This window comes from Semicossyphus pulcher, unplaced genomic scaffold (genome assembly GCF_022749685.1).
Source record: "Semicossyphus pulcher isolate SPU_LCO1_2020_fin unplaced genomic scaffold, fSemPul1.0.p SCAF_18, whole genome shotgun sequence".
NCBI classification, from domain to species: Eukaryota; Metazoa; Chordata; class Actinopteri; order Labriformes; family Labridae; genus Semicossyphus; species Semicossyphus pulcher.
In genome coordinates this window covers 19,590,473-19,609,000 of record NW_027211691.1, presented here as the reverse complement: position 1 = coordinate 19,609,000, position 18,528 = coordinate 19,590,473, and the positions used below count along the sequence as shown (strand labels likewise).

Genomic DNA, 18,528 nt, shown 5'->3' with positions numbered 1-18,528 from the left:
CACTGAGAGTTGTCTTTTTCATGTGCTGGTTGAGCTGTGAGGTGCAGTTTTATACGGCCTTTTAAAGAGGCAGAGCTGAAATGGGCTGGTCTGGTTTACTGATACAAAAGCCTGGCCATTAGCTCATAAATAGTGAGTTGCTGTAATGACTGAGTTCAACTGCAAAAGAGCAGCCTGATCAGCCAATTAGCCTTGTTACTGTTCCAAAATGACAAAGCTTTTGGCCTCTAATGAATAATAATAAAAGCAACGTCTGCCAACTTGTACTTTCAATTTGAATGGGGTACAAATTAACTGCTTTGTTGTTCAGCACTGCCAAAAAAATAACATTTAGTCCAGAAGACTGTCTCATTTTGCATCTGAAAGATTACAAGTTGCAATTCAAACTCGGTCAAGTAAAAAAAGACACTAAAGCTAAGCTAACAGCTCTGTAAGGCTGTGTTTTAAACAAAATGCTAACATAATCATGCTAATATATTTAAAATAACAATGCTAACCTGCCAATGTTTAGTACGTAAAATGTTTATAATGGTGTTACGTTCCCCTGAATGGGCTAGGGGATGAGGGGATTAACAAAAAATTAAAACCCTGGAAAAAGAAGGGATGAACAAAGTATAGGCAAAGTTGAAGGAATTTATTTAACAAACTAAGGCAAAAAGGAAACACAAAGCGAGCTTCTTCTAAACAAAAGAGAAGCTGTTCTATAAGACAAAGCACATAGCATAAACCAAAAACTGTAAATAACAATACAACACTAAGGCCTCGAAGAAACGCCCTCTTTCCATTGAAAGAGTAAACCCGAACACGAAGAGGTCTGTCACACACAGTCGAATGGCCCACTGGCTCTGGCTGTCTCCTCTCTGCTGCTCTTTATACTCTCTCCTGATTGCTGGAGTGGTAACAGGTGAGCCTGATCACCTGCTGCAGCAAAGGGAGATCAGCACCTGAGGAGCACAGGAGAAAGACACACACACACACACACACACACGGAAAACACAACACAAAACTACGGCACGTAACAATGGCCAACATATATAGGTTTAGCATGTAAGCATGCTAAGAACAGCTGACTGAGGCTTATGACAATGTTAACCTTAAGGTCAAATGTTTACAATGGCCAACATCTAAGGCTAGCATATTAGCATGCAAGGTACAGCTGACTGATGCTAATGGAAATGTATACCTGCCAATGTTTAGCAGATAGAATATTTACAATGGCCAGCATCTAAGTTTAGCATGTTAGCATGCTAAGTACGGCTGACTGGGGCTAAAGGAAATGTTAACCTGCCAATGTTTAGCATGTAAAATGTTTACAATGGCCAACATTAAAGGGTAGCATATAAGCAAGCTAGATACAGCTGACTGAAGCTAATGTTAATTGACCGATAGTAAGCAGGTGGAATGTTTACAATCGCCAACATCTAACTTTAACGTGTTAGTATGCTAGGTACAGCTGACTGAGGCTAATGGAAACATTAGTTCTTCAGGTATTATTTAGTCAGAAACAAAAGTATTCGACAAATTAAAATATTGACTTTGTAGTTCATCCTCTTGAGACCACAAAATGTCTCGGCAATCATCCAATATTTGTTAAGAAATGTCACTGAAAAAAAACAATGTCAACTTCATGGTGCTAAATCAAAAGTCAGATCACCAACGGTATTATGATTCACCATCTGGGGACCATACACATCTGTACCATATTCACTGGTAAGCCACCAAATACTAGTTGAGATTTTCCCCAGAAAATAAAAATGGCAACTACATAAAAGGAGCTCAAGTTCAATGTTAAATCCCCTAAGTCAGTTGGGTTAATCTCTGGGGACAATGAACGTCTTTATCAATCCATCCAATAGCTGCTTAGGTATTTCAGTCATGACCATCCACAGCCCTTCCACATCTTTTAAATAATGGAGTTCTATTCTGTTTCTTACTGACACTATGGTTTCATTTTTCCAGGTATGGAGATGCTGTATGCTGCACATTTCATTTTAAGCTTGAATGATTAGAGGATGATTGTGTTACACAGAGAAACCGCTTTGGTATTATCAGAAATCCCCCTCTCCCCCTGAGTAATAACAGGATCTGTCTGTTTCGAGTGGTGCTTCAATCTGCGGTTTGGCCACATTTACAGAGTCAGCACATTCTGACTCAATCCCCCATTCTGGTATAATTCCTCTGAAAGAGTAAACTTTAAATGGAAAAATAGACTTTTGCCCACTCATCCTTAAAAGCTTTCGCATGCAGAATTCCAAACACATTTGTCTCTTGTTACAAGACAGCCGAGGACGAAACTTTGTGAAGGGAAAAGAAAGGGGAACTGTTCGGGGTTGGTTTGGTTTAAGAGAGACTGATGTTTCAGCAGATAGAGGACGGTTTGTTTTTGAGCAAGCTGAAATGTAAGCACGGGATAGAAGATAAGAACAATTACTCTAAATTGAGAAGAGGGATACTTATCTTTGGCCTAAAATAAGAAATGTGATTTGGGTTAGGTTTGCATAAAGATTAATTTGAGATTTGTACTGGATGCAAAATGTATATGGCTAAAAGTGTAGGCGACAACATGTAAGATTTACATTTTTAGAAATAGACTTATTTGCTTTGTTTCCAATAGTTTGACAAAGAGATGGATAACACTCTAACGTCTGTCTATTAAAGTTGTAATTTCGAAGATCTCAGTTTCGTTCTCTTTGGCGGCACCTGTGGCGATAAACGGTAATTGCAGGAGCACACTTCACAGATATCCAGACAGTGTTGCATGTGTGACGCTTCGCCACCACTGCTGGGTGATGGAAAATGCGTCACTAACTGGGCGCCGCTTGTGATATTTTCCCTGAAAAATAGTGACTTAACAGACATTTATTTAAATAAAAATCCTAGAGTTTTATATATTATCACTAAATATAAACATTAAGCAAGGAGACAATTAGCTAAGCTTAGCATAAAGACTGGAAATGGAGCTACAATGTTTTTGTCTAAACAAAAAAAATCATCTTTCATATCCTAGAATCTGAGCTGGCAACGTCACAGTGAGACAAGACCTCATAAAGTCAAAGCATCCAGCCAAGAAATAGTCTTGCACATAACCCTGTACGCTTCTGATTTTATGGGTTAAATTAACAACATATAACATAAAAATAAGTGATGTTTACAAATGCTGTTTGGTAAATTTTGTTTCCTTTGGACAGTGAAGACTAGTCGTATTACACTTGAGAGTCGAATCAAAGTTCTCATTAAACTCTTGGCAAGTGAATACGCATGTTTCCCAAAATATTAGACAAATCTAACTAATATTGACCAACCTCCAATGGCCACTTGGAAGCAGCGGAGTCAAACTTTGAACACAAGGTTGAAATAACATTAATCTTCAAAACGATATGGAGATAGTGTTATCATACGTTTGAAATCATGTTTCCAGCAACCCGGCGAATCCCAATATTCACTCTCTTTTAGCTCTGTTTTTGGTCTCCACCACCTCCTTAAAAAACAAATCTGAGAAGAAACAGCAAAAAATCAAAAAAAAACATTATGTAAGATGAGTTTTATTCTGTGGTGGACATTTACCTTGCGACCAGGGTACGCCACCTTGGACATACAGCCTAGGTAAAGGCTGACATTTTGGGGCCTTGATTACCACCTTAGAAAATTGTCCACCCATGTTTAATTGTGCAGTGAGGGGGGGGAAATGAGTGCCTCGCTGTCTCCTGTTTTCTAATTTGTCTTTCCTTCAATGCCAAACTCCAAACTGCCACACCCCAGCTTGCAGTGACAGTGTTTACATGGCTGTCTCAAATCAAGCTCCAAATCATTGCACAGCCTTCTCCAAATGACTTTCTACATTAAAATCATCTGTGAGGACAACAGAGAAATGATTCGGCCAGTTTCAAAGTCATCGTGCCCTAGTTGCTCGCAAGCCATGTCAATGTGAACCTGCTTCTTCATCCCTTATCATAAAGCAAACATAAATTTTATCCTCCGACAAGGCAATATGCTCAGGTCATACTCTCAAACCTGCTTCTACGCACTTGTAAATCCTGTGCCAGCCCCTATTCTTCCAGAAAATCAAACATCAGAGGCTCGTAAAGCAAAGAAAGGAAGAACGAGAAACATAGAGTTGGACACATCTGTCGGGGAACAAAGAACATCTGCGTTGATGGAAGCAGGCGTTCCCTTTCCATTGAGTAGCATTGTGAGCCGTGGCAGAGCTTCACTCGGAGGAAGTCATACAGAGCCATAACTCTGTCCCGGTTCGCTCCAGCAGACAAAACCCAGAGAAGAGTGCAGGGGCTGAGGTGACGGTGTATTTGAGGACTGCCTGAGTGTTTTTAACAGGCGGTATAATGGACTGTGGTTGTCGTCTCTGTGCATCTGTTGGACCTCATGTTTTATGGCCCCATCCTTATTGTGTCTCCAGTGAAGCTTGGAGAGCGGGGCCCTCTCGAGTCAAGGCAGACCTAACGTCTGCTTGCTTTATTTCCTCTCTATGGAAATCCAAGCTCCAGCTACCAAGGACATAAATCTGATCTGAGGGTTTAGGGTTGTAGTTGGCTCTGTGGATTTTCTTCCATCGGCAATGTTATCACGGTTTTTGCTGCGTGAATTGATGTGAAACGATGTTCTGATTTCATGGTTGGACTGAGGCTAATTACTAACAAAAGGTCATGTTAATGTTTAACTTCCAATGAAATCAAAGTAGATGCTCAGGGTTTTTTTTCACATCCTGCGCTGATAGTAACCTTTACGAGTCTAAAGCCTAACAGTGTCAACATTTTTATTGGTACTGATATTGAGTTGTCATTTCCTGGAAAGAAAAAAAAAGGGATCAGTCATCCTGCACTCCTGCTGGTACTAATTTTGTGTCCTTTGAAATGCTTTCTCTAATATTTCTACCCCTTCCCAATGGCGCTAAAAACCTTCAAGCTAGCTAGCGATATGTGTCTCTGTTTTTGCCTGAGTGTTCTAATAGTAAGCGGTGGTGCAACTATAAAATGCCAATCAATATCTGCAACAAGTCCCTCCCTCGTTTCCTCGTTTTAAGGAAACGTGTAAAATATGCAGAATAAAATTAGCAATGCTAGCCACATCAAGGGGGCTATAATTCATGCTATTTTAGCTAGTTCTTACCAATGTGCACTTATTACAACATATTTGTAACCATAAACTTCAATTTAAAGGTTACACTACATTTATTTTCTTTTGTTTTACTTTTGTAATCAGACATAAATGGCTTTTAAGGACAGATTAACCAACTGACCCACGGACCACGGTTATCTTAGGTTAGCATTAAAGATGCAAAAAGCTAGCCAGGATGAAGTACACTAATGTATGCATCATTTCGTGTTTTTTTAATCCATACAAAGACTAGAGGGGAAAAAATTAACATTTGCTGTGTTACAGTGGGTTATGTGCGAGGCTGTTCATTGGTCAGAAGTAGTTACTTCCTGGAGTTGCCGCTGGTTGACACAGGCTAGCTGTTTCCCACGCTCTTCATGCTAGGCTACGCTAACTGTCTTCTGGCTCCAGCCCCATAGTTCATGGACAGACATTATAGTTGCATTGTTATTCTTACTAAACATATGTTTAGTCAAACAGTTAAACTATCCCTTTATGACTTTCAGAGTAAACTATTAAATTCATGTATTGTTTCGTATGCCTTTCCTTTGGTTGTCTGCTAGGTTAGTACACTATAAACATAAAGCAAGAAGGTCAAAATGGGTAAAAACATATATTACAAGTAAGAGGTTCATCTTTACAAAGTGGTCTCACAACACGATAAATCATAAACTGTACAACACAAACAGTCAGACAGTTCCTTCTCCAGATTTCCCAGCAGTACGCAACACTAACCACATACTGTACAGGTCCATGATTTACCGGTCACACTGGACACAGGTCTCAACTAATGGAATATCTAATGTCTCCATGAGCGACACTTTAATCTGTGGCGAGACTTCCAACCTGCAACTTCACCATATAAATCTGAGATACGCTGTAAATCTGAGATACAAAGCAGAAGGCCCAGGCTGTGAGTTACAGCCTCTGGACCCTCTGTGTATACTGTGTACACATACATATATTTACTGAAATTAGATGGCTTGGGGCAAAACTTTATCTTTTTTTATCGAATTTGCTTCAAAGTCAAGGAAGCATTTTTAAATTTCAGTCTAGCCCACACCAAACAAGATGTCGTTAAAACAGACGATGATAATGAAACACCTGCAGGACCGTCATCTGCCAGCAGCACTTGTCCCATCTGCCAGCATGTCAACATTAATGCTATTATATCCGCACGCCTCTATTACTTTCACACTGCTGTGAATAAACAACCACAGGTGCCTCACAATAACACGATTTACAGCTTCATATAAAGCTGTCAAGCGAGGATAATAACCACCCTTGAATGCTCTTGCATCCTTGAATGTCGTGTGATTTCACTGAGACGTGTTAGAGGCTGAGGTCGTCTACTTTTTCAAACTCTTTGCACAGCAGCCCAACATCTCGGATCTGTCTGATTATGTTACATTTCATAGGATGCATCACAATTAATCAGATTTGGTGTTTGCTACATTGCTGCTTTCCGGTTTATTATCACATTTTGTGGTTTCACTTCTGAGAAGGATTAACATCTCTGATGGATTTGTTGTTGCATGTTTACAGCTCAGCTGTTCTGATGAGTATCTTAAGGCCACGACTGCAACCACACTTCTGTGCTAGAAATATACATATACATATAACACTAATGATGAAGTTATGTTAACAGGATAATTCCATGGGTTAATATTAGGTTTCTACTTTTGCTGTGCTGGAAGAGACTAAATGTACTCAAGTAGTATTTTTGTTTAAACCAATGGACCACAGTCTGGAGAACAACCCCCATGTGCACCCCATGGGGCATGAGGGGCCCCAAAACCACTCCTAGACTTCCAGGGCCATTCTGTGGTATAAGGAACGTAAGCAACCTCCTAGAACCCACCACTGTTTCTCTGTCTTTTTGTATCCTATTTGGTTGTCTCTAAAAGGCTGCACCCAAAGCTCCTGGTGCACTAGTTTAGTTTTTAACACTGTACATCACTGCATACTTGTAGAGAACCTCATAGAACACTGTATAGCCTATGTTATATAGGCTACACTTTCTAATTCTGATGTTTAAATCCATATCTTTCGCTCTACATTTTTAGTTTTGGATTATTATGCCACTTTTAAGAAGAGGTTTAGGTGTTACAACAAAAATGGAAACCCATTCGAAAACTAGCTTGGAGCAATATATTGGAATCAACTGAACAACACTGAAACATTTTTTGTTACACTCCTTATTTTTGACATCAGTGAGTACAAACAGAGATGCATGATAAATATCAATAGACACATTTAGAGCAGTAGTAAATAATAACAATTAAATAAAAAGGTCATTGCAAAAAAAGAAAAAAGAAAAAGGTAAACAGAGCTGTAAAATAGAAAATGTGTGCAAAAAAAAAAATTGTGTGCAAAATAAAAATATCATCACTGATCAGCACTGCAGGCCCCCCCTTAAAGGTCCCGGACCTTTTGAGCAGGGACTTTCCAGGGACTAAATTTATACCCTGGTTCCTGCTATCAAAAAGCACAGAGTTCCTCAAAAGGTTACTAGTTCCTGGGGAAAGTTCCTGCTGTCGAATGGCACCTATACATTCGTGCCTGTGGTGAAACCTGTAATTTAACTGAAAAATGCTTAGTTACACAAGTATACACCCTGGTGGACAACAGAAACATTTCAGTCCACACACCTCGATTGCTGTACTCCGCCAGCACTATAGAGGGCGTTTGAGTGTTTTGATATCCGTGTACTTCTGCGGTCAAAACAATCGAAGAAGAAAAGGCCCCTAGGCTGAGGAAAATGGCCGACGTTGAGATGGACATCGCGTCCAGCAGAATGAATAATGGCAACGAACACGTGTAAGTCATTTAATTAAAGATAAGACGTTCGCAATAAACATGTGTGAGCGCCTTCCTTGTGTGAAATAGAAACGCACCTCTCCGGGGAGTTATGGCTGCGGAGGTTAGCAGAGTAGCAGCCTCACGCGCGCCTGGGCTAGCTAAATTACTTGTCAACGTTCGGCTAACGTTCTTAGCACACTAGCTAATGTTCTCAAGCGTGCCTAGCATTAAGTTTCGGTAAACGAATGTGTCTCAGAAGAGTACATCAACTGCGCCGCTGTGTATTTCCTTCCGTAACATGATCGTGTCAGACTAAGTGTTGTCAAACGTGTGTGTACGGTAGCACATAATGACCCTGTAACGTAAGTTAGCATAGCTAGAAGCTACCTTGGGATGTAGCTTGCTAGTACTAAGTTTGCTAAAAACGCTTAGCATATCCGAGCTAATGAGTGGAAATCTTGGCGGTCGTGCGAACAAGTAAAGTTTACATAGTTAAATTTTAGGGGCAGATTTTAATCACTTGGGTTGTTGGCTTTTATTTCGGACATTGATGCTTTAAAATGTTGTAAGTTTCTTGCCAAATTCAGCACATTACGTAACCATGGTTTACCTAATGTTAACCGCTGAGCTAGCCAACTAGTGTTTGCAGTGATCTAACGGTTTTTTCTGGTTGATGGCTTAGTGTGCTTAACGAAAATAGATCAATCAACGGTTTTATGTAACAAAATATTTATATAAACACGTCCCCTAATTACTGAACACTGTACAAGAAGGATTAAAGCACTGCACAGAAAGTTCTTATTTTTCATTGATGCTAGAAGTCAATGGGTCCCCGGTTGCCAATGGTTACTAGTGTTGGCTGAGAGACAACAATGAAGACCTTCTGTACCAGCTCTTTCCCCCAATGTTTATTTGGTCAACAATTAGGAATTATTGCTCTTCTCAGTTGATTCATTTAATTTTTTCAATGTCTTAAATGTTCCTGTCGTATATCAGTTGTATGACATTTAGTATAGTCATTTCATGGCTGATACTAGGGATGCATGATATTACCGGCACGTTATCGGTATCTGCCGATTATGGCTTGAAAATGACATATCGGCATCGACAGATATGTCATTTTTCTGCTGATATTTTCCACCACAACACTTTAATTAAGTCTAAATGCTCAACGATTCCCTTGACAAATATTACAGTTTTCCTTAAAAAAAATGTGACTTACAAATAAATATGGCATTTTGTACATAACCTAAGTTTAAGTAGTTTTCTTGAAGTGATTGTGTACATTTTAGGCACTGTGTTGTGTTATTTGTGCATCTGCCAGTGGGCCACTACAATAAGAGTAGGCATGATATCAATTCCACTACTGGGGAGACTTGATAAATAAAAAAAATATAATATAAAATATATACGGGCCTAAAATATTGGTAACGAAATCGGCAAAAAGGGTTGAAATATATCGGCATATCGGCAAAAATACCAGTATTGTGCATTCCTAATACCTGATCACATTAGATACTTTACAGATATGTAAGAGACCAGTGTTCTCTGCAAAGTTATTGTCATTTTATTCAATCAAGTGATTCTGAATAACTGACTGTTTTTATAGTATCAGCATATTATAATATGTGGTCAATGATTTGTTCTTTCAAACAGGAAGCAGGATCTGGAGAGCCAGGAGAGAAGTGGAAATGAAGACAGCGCAGACATGTCTGAGGAAGAGGAGGAGGAAGAGGTAGGGGTGGACTACAGCAAGACCTAAATATCTTCAGTGGTATGATGCCATGATCCTGATTCTAATTCTGAAGTTAATTTTGTTTGAATTAATCTTGATCTGGACACATTAAAAAGACATGGAGTCAATCATGTATTATTGTAGAAGTTCTTCACAAAGCTATATTCAAGAGCAGCTTAACAATGTAACATTTTAAAAACTGCTCTACAAACATACTAAAACTTTCATGTAGCAGCTAAGGAGCCGCTATTAAATGTTAACATACAAATTTACGACAATTTGTAATTCAAGAAAAAGCGTTCTCACTGTCTTTACAATCTAAAAATGTAAATACTGACATGAAACTGCACCTGAATGAATCAAGCTGATTATTTGTGTTGTCCTAGGAGGAGGCAGTGACTAATGGCGAGAAGGCTGAAGAGGGGGTCAAACATCACAGCAGCAGCGGGAAACATAAGAGGAAAAAACACAAGCATCGCAGCAAGCACAAAAAACACAAACATGCCTCTGACGAGGACAAGGACCGCAAACGTAAGCATCGTCACAAACACAGGAAACACAAACGCAAAGAAGGCTCCTCCCCCTCCGGTGGTGCTGTCCTCTTCGGCTCCTCCAGCCACAGAAAAATCGAATCCTCACCCTCCTCTGGAAATCCAAGCCTGGACGACAGGGCCCTGCTGGAGGATTTGGAGAAACAGAGGGCCATGATCAAAGCTGAGCTGGACAGCCAGTTGATGGAGGGCAAGGTTCAGTCAGGCATGGGTTTGATCCTTCAGGGTTACAACTCTGGATCTGAGGAGGACGGAGATGCTAGGGTGAGAAATGGAGAACAGCGTCAAAGGGGCAGCTCAGGTAAACCCATCTCTCCCAGAGGGGGGAAAAGTGGGAAATCTAGACGGGACTCAACCGAGGGCAGTAAGTCCAACTCCAAGCGTCGCAGTCGGAGTAAGTCTGCGGACAGGCCAGGACAGGCCAAGGAGTCTAAGCAGGACAAGGTGACCAAAAGCACCAAGGACACAAGTGTAAAGGACAGAGGCCGCGGCAGGAGCAGGTCAAAGGAAAGAAAACGGTCGGGCAGCGCTGACCGTTCCAAGGAGAGAAGCAGGAAGTCAAACTCCCCCTCCAGCTGGAGAGGAGAGCAGAAAGGCGGCCGCCCTGACAAACGATCCTCTCCGCAGCGGGATGACAGACCAAACCAGGACAGAGCGGGTCGACGGTCCAGATCGCTCGGACGAGAACGCCCAGGTCGCTCGGATGCTGACCGGGACAAACGGCCAGCCAAGTCCCCATCCAAGGACGCTTCGTCAGGGAAAGAGAACCGTTCCCCTCATCGACGAGGGCCTCACAGCCCCGTGAGGAAACGGAGTGCTTCTCCTCGCCACAGAGATGCCCACCACCCCGCCGCTACTGCCTCTGACCGGACATCCAAACAGAGCCACTCACCATCCAGAACAAGATCCCCACCCAGGAGGGGCCGCAGCCGCTCACCAGATGCCAGGAGGAGGGATGTTGACAGGCAGGACTCACCACTGAGGTAAATAAATACTGAGATCTATATAGTGTTTAAAATATCATAAACATCTTAATAGATATCTTTGACTGGGAGATGTAGGATGTCCACTTCAGCTCGTCTGTCCCCTGATGCTTGTACAGGAAGCGCCTTCGCCCAGACGCGGGGCCAGGCAGAGATCGTTCACGAGAAAACAGTCCCAGAGCATGCTCTCGCCGCAGGATGAGTCGCTCACCTCTGAGACGGAGGTCGATGTCACCACGACGACGCTCCCGCTCTTCTCCTCGCAGACGCTCTCCACTGGGACACAGGTGATGCCACTTTTTACTCAACTTTCATTCGTCTCTTAGAGGATATTTTTGTACACCTGTGTCTCTTATGTTATCAAAGGCACACGTTATCTGTCTATATTTAGTCAGGCATTTGTTTTGAGTTGGGATATTTGTCTTTACTAAAAAGTCTTTGTTGGCGCTCCTGTCTGAAAGTGTGTTTCCACAGTAGCATTTTGCACGACCATTTTTGGAATAGATTTAACCAAGTAATAAACTGTCCCTCCTTGACATCTGTTTGTGCAGGGCTGGAGAGAGAGACAGGTACGGGAGGCTCAGACAGTACCGACGCTCAATGTCCCGCGATCGAGAGAGGAGAAGAAGACGCAGCAGGGACGAGGACAAGTTCAAGGGCAGCCTGTCAGAGGGCATGAAAGTGGACCAGGAGTCCTCGGAGGGAGAAGTGTGAGTAAAGGAGAGACCAACCCTTCTGTTAGCTACATCTACTGACTTGGCTTGCCGCGGTAGTCAGAGTTACACCCACCGATTGCATAACTCCCACACCGTCGTTTTGCCTTTTTTGGGCGTATAGAAATATGAATATACAAGGAGCATCGTTCACCTTCATTAGACTTTAAAAAACATCATACAGCCTAGTAAAAACTGTGATGCAGACTCGCAGCGCCGAGAGGGGGAGAGCACGGGCACGGAGGGAAGGAGTAGGTGATCGCGGACTGAAGTGATGACGTGGTACAGTTTAGTTTGATCATGGAGTCTCTGTTAACAGTGACAGACAGACAGAAAGATCTGCACACAGATCCACGTTATTAAACGTCTGTGTCCTCCCCGCGCTGCCTTAAAAACTATGATGAACTCGGCAGGTTACAGCTCCTGCCCGTGTCATCCACTGTGCCGGGAAATACGGACAGGTGGCGACCATATTAAGCGGGGTACAGAGCATGAGAAACACACAGATCTGTGTTATATCTGCTCGTCTCCTAATTATTCGGGTCAGCCCTAAAGCACTCTGCAGGTGTTTGAGTGTCATCTATTACTTTTTTTTTTATGTCCTGTGTAATCGGGAACATTGGTGGTGTCACGAGTTTAGTTTATTAACCGGTGGGAAAATTTCCCCACCGTGGCATCCCTACTACTGAGCACACAGTGGTTTAAATATTCAGTTTGAGGTGTGAGATTATATCAAAGCAACAAGAGCTACTTTTCATGTGAGCTAAGATATAAATTTAAAGGAAATGCAAACGACGATGTTTCTCTTTCAGTCTGCATTGTTCATCAAGAATATGGATGCTTATCTGAGCTTTGCAATCATCTAAACACTTAATCACAGTCATTGTACCATGACAGCTGACTAATAATATATAAAAACATTTGTTCAAGGCAACTGCTTAGGATGTCAGATCGTGTTAAGGGTTTGAAAGAGACGGGGTTTTATCAATGTGTTGCTGTTGGAAATGGGTCAGAAAATCTGTAGCTGATACGCTGCCACTGAACTCTCTCACATTGGCCCAGATAGAAACAGGAAATTGTGCTCCATATTTCTTAAAGTGGGCTTGTGTTTGCAGGTTGGAGGACTTTGATGGAGAGGAAGTAGATGAAGAAGCTCTTATTGAGCAGCGCCGCCAGCAGCGTTTGGCCATCGTCCAGGTCTGTTTACACCTCTGCTGATCTCAACCTCCTGTTTTATTATTCATCTTATTAGACCAATATAAGCGTTGAAGCTTTAAGTATTGCTTCTAGAAATTACACAGCAAATGTCAATGAATGTGTAATCTCACGGTCAAACGTTTCCCATCGTCGTACAGAAATACAAGGTTGTGAATGAAGACACAAACATGATGTCGGAGCCCAGCAGCCCCCAAAGCAGCACACGCAGCCGGTCCCCCTCACCGGACGACATCCTGGAGCGAGTAGCCGCAGATGTCAAGGAGTATGAACGCGAGAACCTCAACACCTTCGAGGCCAACATCAAAGCCAAGCACAACCTCATCGCACAGGAGAAAGACGGTAATGTCCCGCTCCAAACTCTCACATCTGTCGGCGTACAAGGCCAACTGAATGAACCACACAGTCAGGTGTATGTTTAAGAGTTACGCACATACAATTGATTCCTGCATAATTCAGATTTCTCTCTCTGATATATGCACAGGACTTAATTAGATGCATGTCTAAGTAGGCAAACATTGTCCTATTATAGCACTATTTACAAGTAGTGCTTACTCATTTGGCAGGTATCCTTTCACCATTTAGCGCAGTTTCCTCCATATCTGCCAGAAGTATGATAGCACTAGTTTTTAAACAGGACATCAATCATGTTTGGCTTCTAATCTTAGAGCTAATTTTGTGCTTGACCTTTTCCTTTTCCCAAAGTAACTCTGAGGCTGAATGGGGTTAGCCTGACCGAGGTAACGACAGAATACTGCTGCTTATGCTCCCTCAAACCTCTCCCATTACTTTAACCTTTGAAATGTGGAAAGGATTCCTCTTCTCCGCTTCATCACTGAGGAGCAGTTTTCTCAGAACATGGAGATCAGAACCTGAGCGGCTGAAAGCTCTAACAGGGGCGGCAATCATTTTAGAAAACTCTCTTATGCTTGGAAGCAAAATCGGTTCGGTCACACTCATTTTAGCAGATGTGGAGGAATTTATAAAGGTGCAAGCTGATGGGTAGCATTTTGTCCCCTGCCTTTAAATTGTGCAAATTGTGGCCTATTTGATCCTGTTGTTTCATGCACTGATCAAGTATACACATCATACCAAAACCAAAAGTGTATTGGGGTCTTGGTTTGTGTGAGAAATGCAGAGTTGTGTGATGCAGCGATTTTTAATTTTCTTTCTTTCTGTCATGTGTTCATTCAGTTGCTGGCTTGTAATCCAAAGCCTGGGTGTCTCTGCCACCTGCAGCATATTTTGATCTCTGCAGAGTATGTGAATAAAACACAAGTACCAGATATTCTGTCGTACAACATGGTGGATAACCAGAAACTCAACCTGTCCTTTTCCTTTTGTTGTTTTTGTTTGTTTCAGGAGCAAACCCAAAGAAGCCTTCAGCCCCCGACATGTTTACAGAGTCCGACGACATGTTTGCTGCCGACTTTGATGTAAGAAGATTTGAAAGTCAAATTTTGTTGTGCAGCTGAGCGTTACTCTTATTAAGCCGCTGGCTTTATATTTGTGTTCCTGCAGAGTGCCAGGATGAGAGCAGCAGGTGTAGGGAAGGACTTCAAGGAGAACCCCAACCTCAGGGACAACTGGACTGATGCTGAGGGCTACTACCGTAAGTACTGCCTCTCATAACCTTATATTTGCTTACACAGGTTATCTGGGGGCAAATCAGTATCAGTAGATGCACATAAATGTTTACTTTGTCGCATATCAATGTGCCATTACAACTCCATATCATAATGTGTCCATACAAGGCTTGTGCATGGAGCAGTTTCAGTGTACAATTTATTAAGTGCAGTAACCGCCTTCCTGCCTTTAACAAGTTTATGAATTGTGTTTCGTTTAGGGGTGAACATCGGAGAGACACTGGACAAGCGCTATGATGTGTACGGCTACACTGGTCAGGGTGTTTTCAGCAACGTGATCCGAGCCAGGGACACCGCCAGGGCCGGCCAGGAGGTGGCAGTCAAGATCATCAGAAACAACGAGCTCATGTAAGTCATGAAAAAATGTACTTCAAAAGCAAGTATAGATGTGCTCAAAAACAGGCAAACTTATGGATGAATATTTTTGTTCACAGGCAGAAGACGGGGTTGAAAGAGTTAGAATTCCTCAAGAAGCTAAATGACGCAGATCCTGACGACAAGTTCCACTGCCTCCGCCTCTTCAGGCACTTCTACCACAAGCAGCATCTTTGTCTGGTCTTTGAGCCTCTTAGGTACTGAATTAAGAATCACCGCTCTTTGTTGTTCTCATGATTTGAGAAGTGTACTCCTCGTGCCTCACTCTCTCACCGTCTGTATTGTCATCCGTAGCATGAATTTACGAGAGGTGTTGAAGAAATACGGTAAAGATGTCGGGCTCCACATCAAGGCTGTGCGCTCCTACAGCCAGCAGCTCTTCTTGGCCCTCAAGCTGCTCAAACGATGCAACATCCTCCATGCTGACATCAAGCCAGACAATATCCTGGTACAGTGAAAATCCAGTTAATTCAGGTTAAAGAAAGAAGAAAATATTGTGTGTAGTAACTTTATTTTTTTGTACCTGAAAGGTGAATGAGTCAAAGACCATTTTGAAGCTGTGCGACTTTGGTTCTGCATCCCATGTTGCCGACAACGACATCACACCGTACCTGGTCAGCAGATTCTACAGAGCTCCAGAAATCAGTAAGTTGCGAGCAACTTATCCTTAAATTATCTGCGTTCAAAAGTCGTCCTTCCTCACAATATGTTTCTGCTTCAGTCATAGGGAAGCCGTACGACTATGGCATCGACATGTGGTCCGTTGGCTGCACTTTATACGAGCTTTACACCGGGAAGATCCTGTTTCCTGGATCCTCCAACAACCACATGATCAAACTAGCGATGGACCTCAAGGGCAAGATGCCCAACAAGGTAAGATTGCATCATAGAATTTCAGTTCCGTCAGTTATTGTTTCCCTTTCCCGGATGAAGCGAGACGTGTTCCTGTTCAATGCAGCGTTCAAGAAGTTACGGCTGATGCAATGTTGTGGTTCTCTTTCCTCAGATGATCCGTAAAGGCTTGTTCAAAGACCAGCACTTTGATCAGAATTTGAACTTCCTGTACATTGAAGTAGACAAAGTGACAGAAAGGGTAAGGCGTTCCGTCATCTTCCCCTGATGAGAAATCTATAAGCTGAAGAATTTGCATAGACTGTTATTTTATTTCAGTGTTTGTTACATACAAATTGAACTTATCTGTTTCTGCCTTTCTTTGCCCCATCAGGAGAAGGTGACGGTGATGAGCACCATCAACCCCACCAAAGACCTGCTGGCGGACATGATCGGAGGCCAGCGCCTGCCTGAGGACCAGAGGAAGAAGGTGATGCAGCTGAAGGACCTGCTGGATAGCACCCTGATGCTGGACCCAGCCAAACGCATCAGCATCAACCAGGCTCTGCAGCACCCTTTTATCCAGGAGAAGATCTGAGACCCTGAACGCAACACACTCCCAGAGCAGACACAGAACCAACCACTAAACCAGCTCTGACAGGAACTCTGCAGCGAAGCAGCCAACCCACAGACTTCTATTCAGAATGTCATGGACTTTTTGTTCTTCCTCGACTTTCTTTTCTTTACGGATACATAATTGTGTTTTATTGTAAATAGATCATTGAGATGGTAGCCATTCATGAAGACACCGATTTTGCGATATATCATTGTAAACTTCCCCCTCATACCCGGCAATGCAGTTATGGACTTTTATTTTTATTTAACTGGCATTGGAGTGACAGAAAAATATAATTCCTGTAAATACTGTTGTGTCTCTTGCATTAACAATCTCAAGCAGCAGACAGTTGAGTTTTGTTGTAGTTGCAGACGTCTAAAAAACATCATTTCTTTTCTAATCACAATTGTCATTGTGGGGCTATGCATGCTTTTGAATGTGCACCCTTTGTGTGCTAGATTTCTGTGGTGCAGGCCTATGTAAATGCTCTGTATGTGCATCAGTGTCCCACATCACCACCTCTTACAAATTCTTCAGGCCACGAGGTCTGAACTGAAGGTATAGATGCACATTATGTACTCCTTGAACAAGATTTATTTTTCTTCAAAGCAGGTTGTCATTGTTTTCTGTCGCTGGACATTTCCATGTTTAAGTTTTTTACCCTCCTCCCGCTCCAGCACTCTGGCTCGGTCCTGGCTCTTTTAAGGCTCTCACATTTAAGTGCCTCCTGTACGAGCCTAGTGTGATAAAACACCAAACAATGCTGGCCTCTTGAAGCCACCCCTGTGACCCTCCTCTCCCATTGTTGTATATAGTCCACAGTTAGTGTCATTTCATGTGTGATTCTTTTTTTTTTTTCCATTAAGTGGTTAAAAAACAATCTTGTGATTTCAATAAAGAATAGTTGTGGAAACGCTGCTGAAAGAGCACCTTCAGTATAACACAACTTTTTAGTAATAAAATGTTTCCTATTGTATACCAAACCCCCTTTCTTCATTCTGACAACCTGTACATCCTATTTATCAATAGATATCTTCATATAAACAGTTGGACAGGAAGCAAACACTCATAGAACATGTGTACAGATTTCTCAACTGGAAGTTAGCTGTCCAAAAAGGGTGCTCTAAGTGCACTCTGAAGATCGAGGTGATATTCCTGCGCCCAACATCAAAAGTAAAAACGGTCAATCTTGCGTCCAGTCTGGACAATTTTCAGCTCTCATGCTCCCTCTCTACAAAAGCTAATCTCAACTGTACCCTTCATTCCCGTTACATGATTGCACTTGTGTTGAGCTTCTTAAAAGCATAATGGGAGCCTCACTCCGAAAAGATTCCCATTTTTTCTCCATCTGGAAAGTTAAAGAATGATGCAAGAGCTTTCTGTGCTTGCAAAAAAAAGCCCTCTTAAAGGACTTCTGAAATGAGCTGATGGGCTGTGAGCCTTAACGGGGTCTTTAGATACACGCGGGTTATAGTGGAATAACCACTGGTAAAGATGTCGGTTTGAATGAGCAGGGGTACTAACGCCTACTGGCTTTAATCTTAGCACAGAGAGACGAGGACATGACTGCTTTTAATGTGAATATGTAACCAAACACCGTCTGTAACCATGCTATCAAATTCATGGGGATGGAATTCATACACTGCATAACTCATAGCTTTCAGTGCAATTTCCTGTGATGATCAGAAGAGGGCATAAGAAGCACTGATGTTGACCGATCTTGTAACTTTTAGTCTATTCCCAAACATCTAAAGTAAAGGAAGGCTGTATATTTATTTTCTCTCTTTTAATCAAATTAAAAAACAAGTTCTGAGGGTGTTTTTTGAAGAACACATCAGTTTGTTCTACGGTAATATAAGGAGTGTGTAAACCATAACAGTAGTGTCTATTCTCTTTATCTTGGGTGGTTGTCTTAATAGAAAGAAAACCACAATTCAAACCCACACCCT

The 18,528-nt window shown here is 42.1% G+C and overlaps 1 protein-coding gene across 1 annotated transcript; it reads left to right on the top strand.

Moving 5' to 3' along the window:
* The first annotated feature begins 7,852 nt into the window (after positions 1 to 7,852).
* On the top strand, positions 7,853 to 17,562 carry prpf4bb (pre-mRNA processing factor 4Bb). The gene is made up of 16 exons (XM_069667626.1): positions 7,853 to 7,932; positions 9,571 to 9,649; positions 10,036 to 11,183; positions 11,303 to 11,470; positions 11,735 to 11,893; positions 13,012 to 13,093; positions 13,252 to 13,453; positions 14,474 to 14,547; positions 14,633 to 14,723; positions 14,958 to 15,105; positions 15,192 to 15,329; positions 15,427 to 15,580; positions 15,663 to 15,777; positions 15,854 to 16,005; positions 16,139 to 16,225; positions 16,358 to 17,562. The coding sequence occupies exons 1-16, from the start codon at positions 7,874 to 7,876 to the stop codon at positions 16,559 to 16,561; spliced, it is 3,060 nt and encodes a 1,019-aa protein (XP_069523727.1). The 5' UTR covers positions 7,853 to 7,873; the 3' UTR covers positions 16,562 to 17,562.
* The last annotated feature ends 966 nt before the right edge of the window (positions 17,563 to 18,528 follow it).

Excerpts from the sequence above, each read along its gene's own strand:
- prpf4bb (XM_069667626.1), top strand. The coding sequence starts at position 7,874 with ATGGCCGACGTTGAGATGGACATCGCGTCCAGCAGAATGAATAATGGC. Across the intron at positions 7,933-9,570 it reads AATAATGGCAACGAACACGT|GAAGCAGGATCTGGAGAGCC; the intron begins GTAAGTCATTTA and ends TCTTTCAAACAG. Across the intron at positions 11,894-13,011 it reads GAGTCCTCGGAGGGAGAAGT|GTTGGAGGACTTTGATGGAG; the intron begins GTGAGTAAAGGA and ends TTGTGTTTGCAG.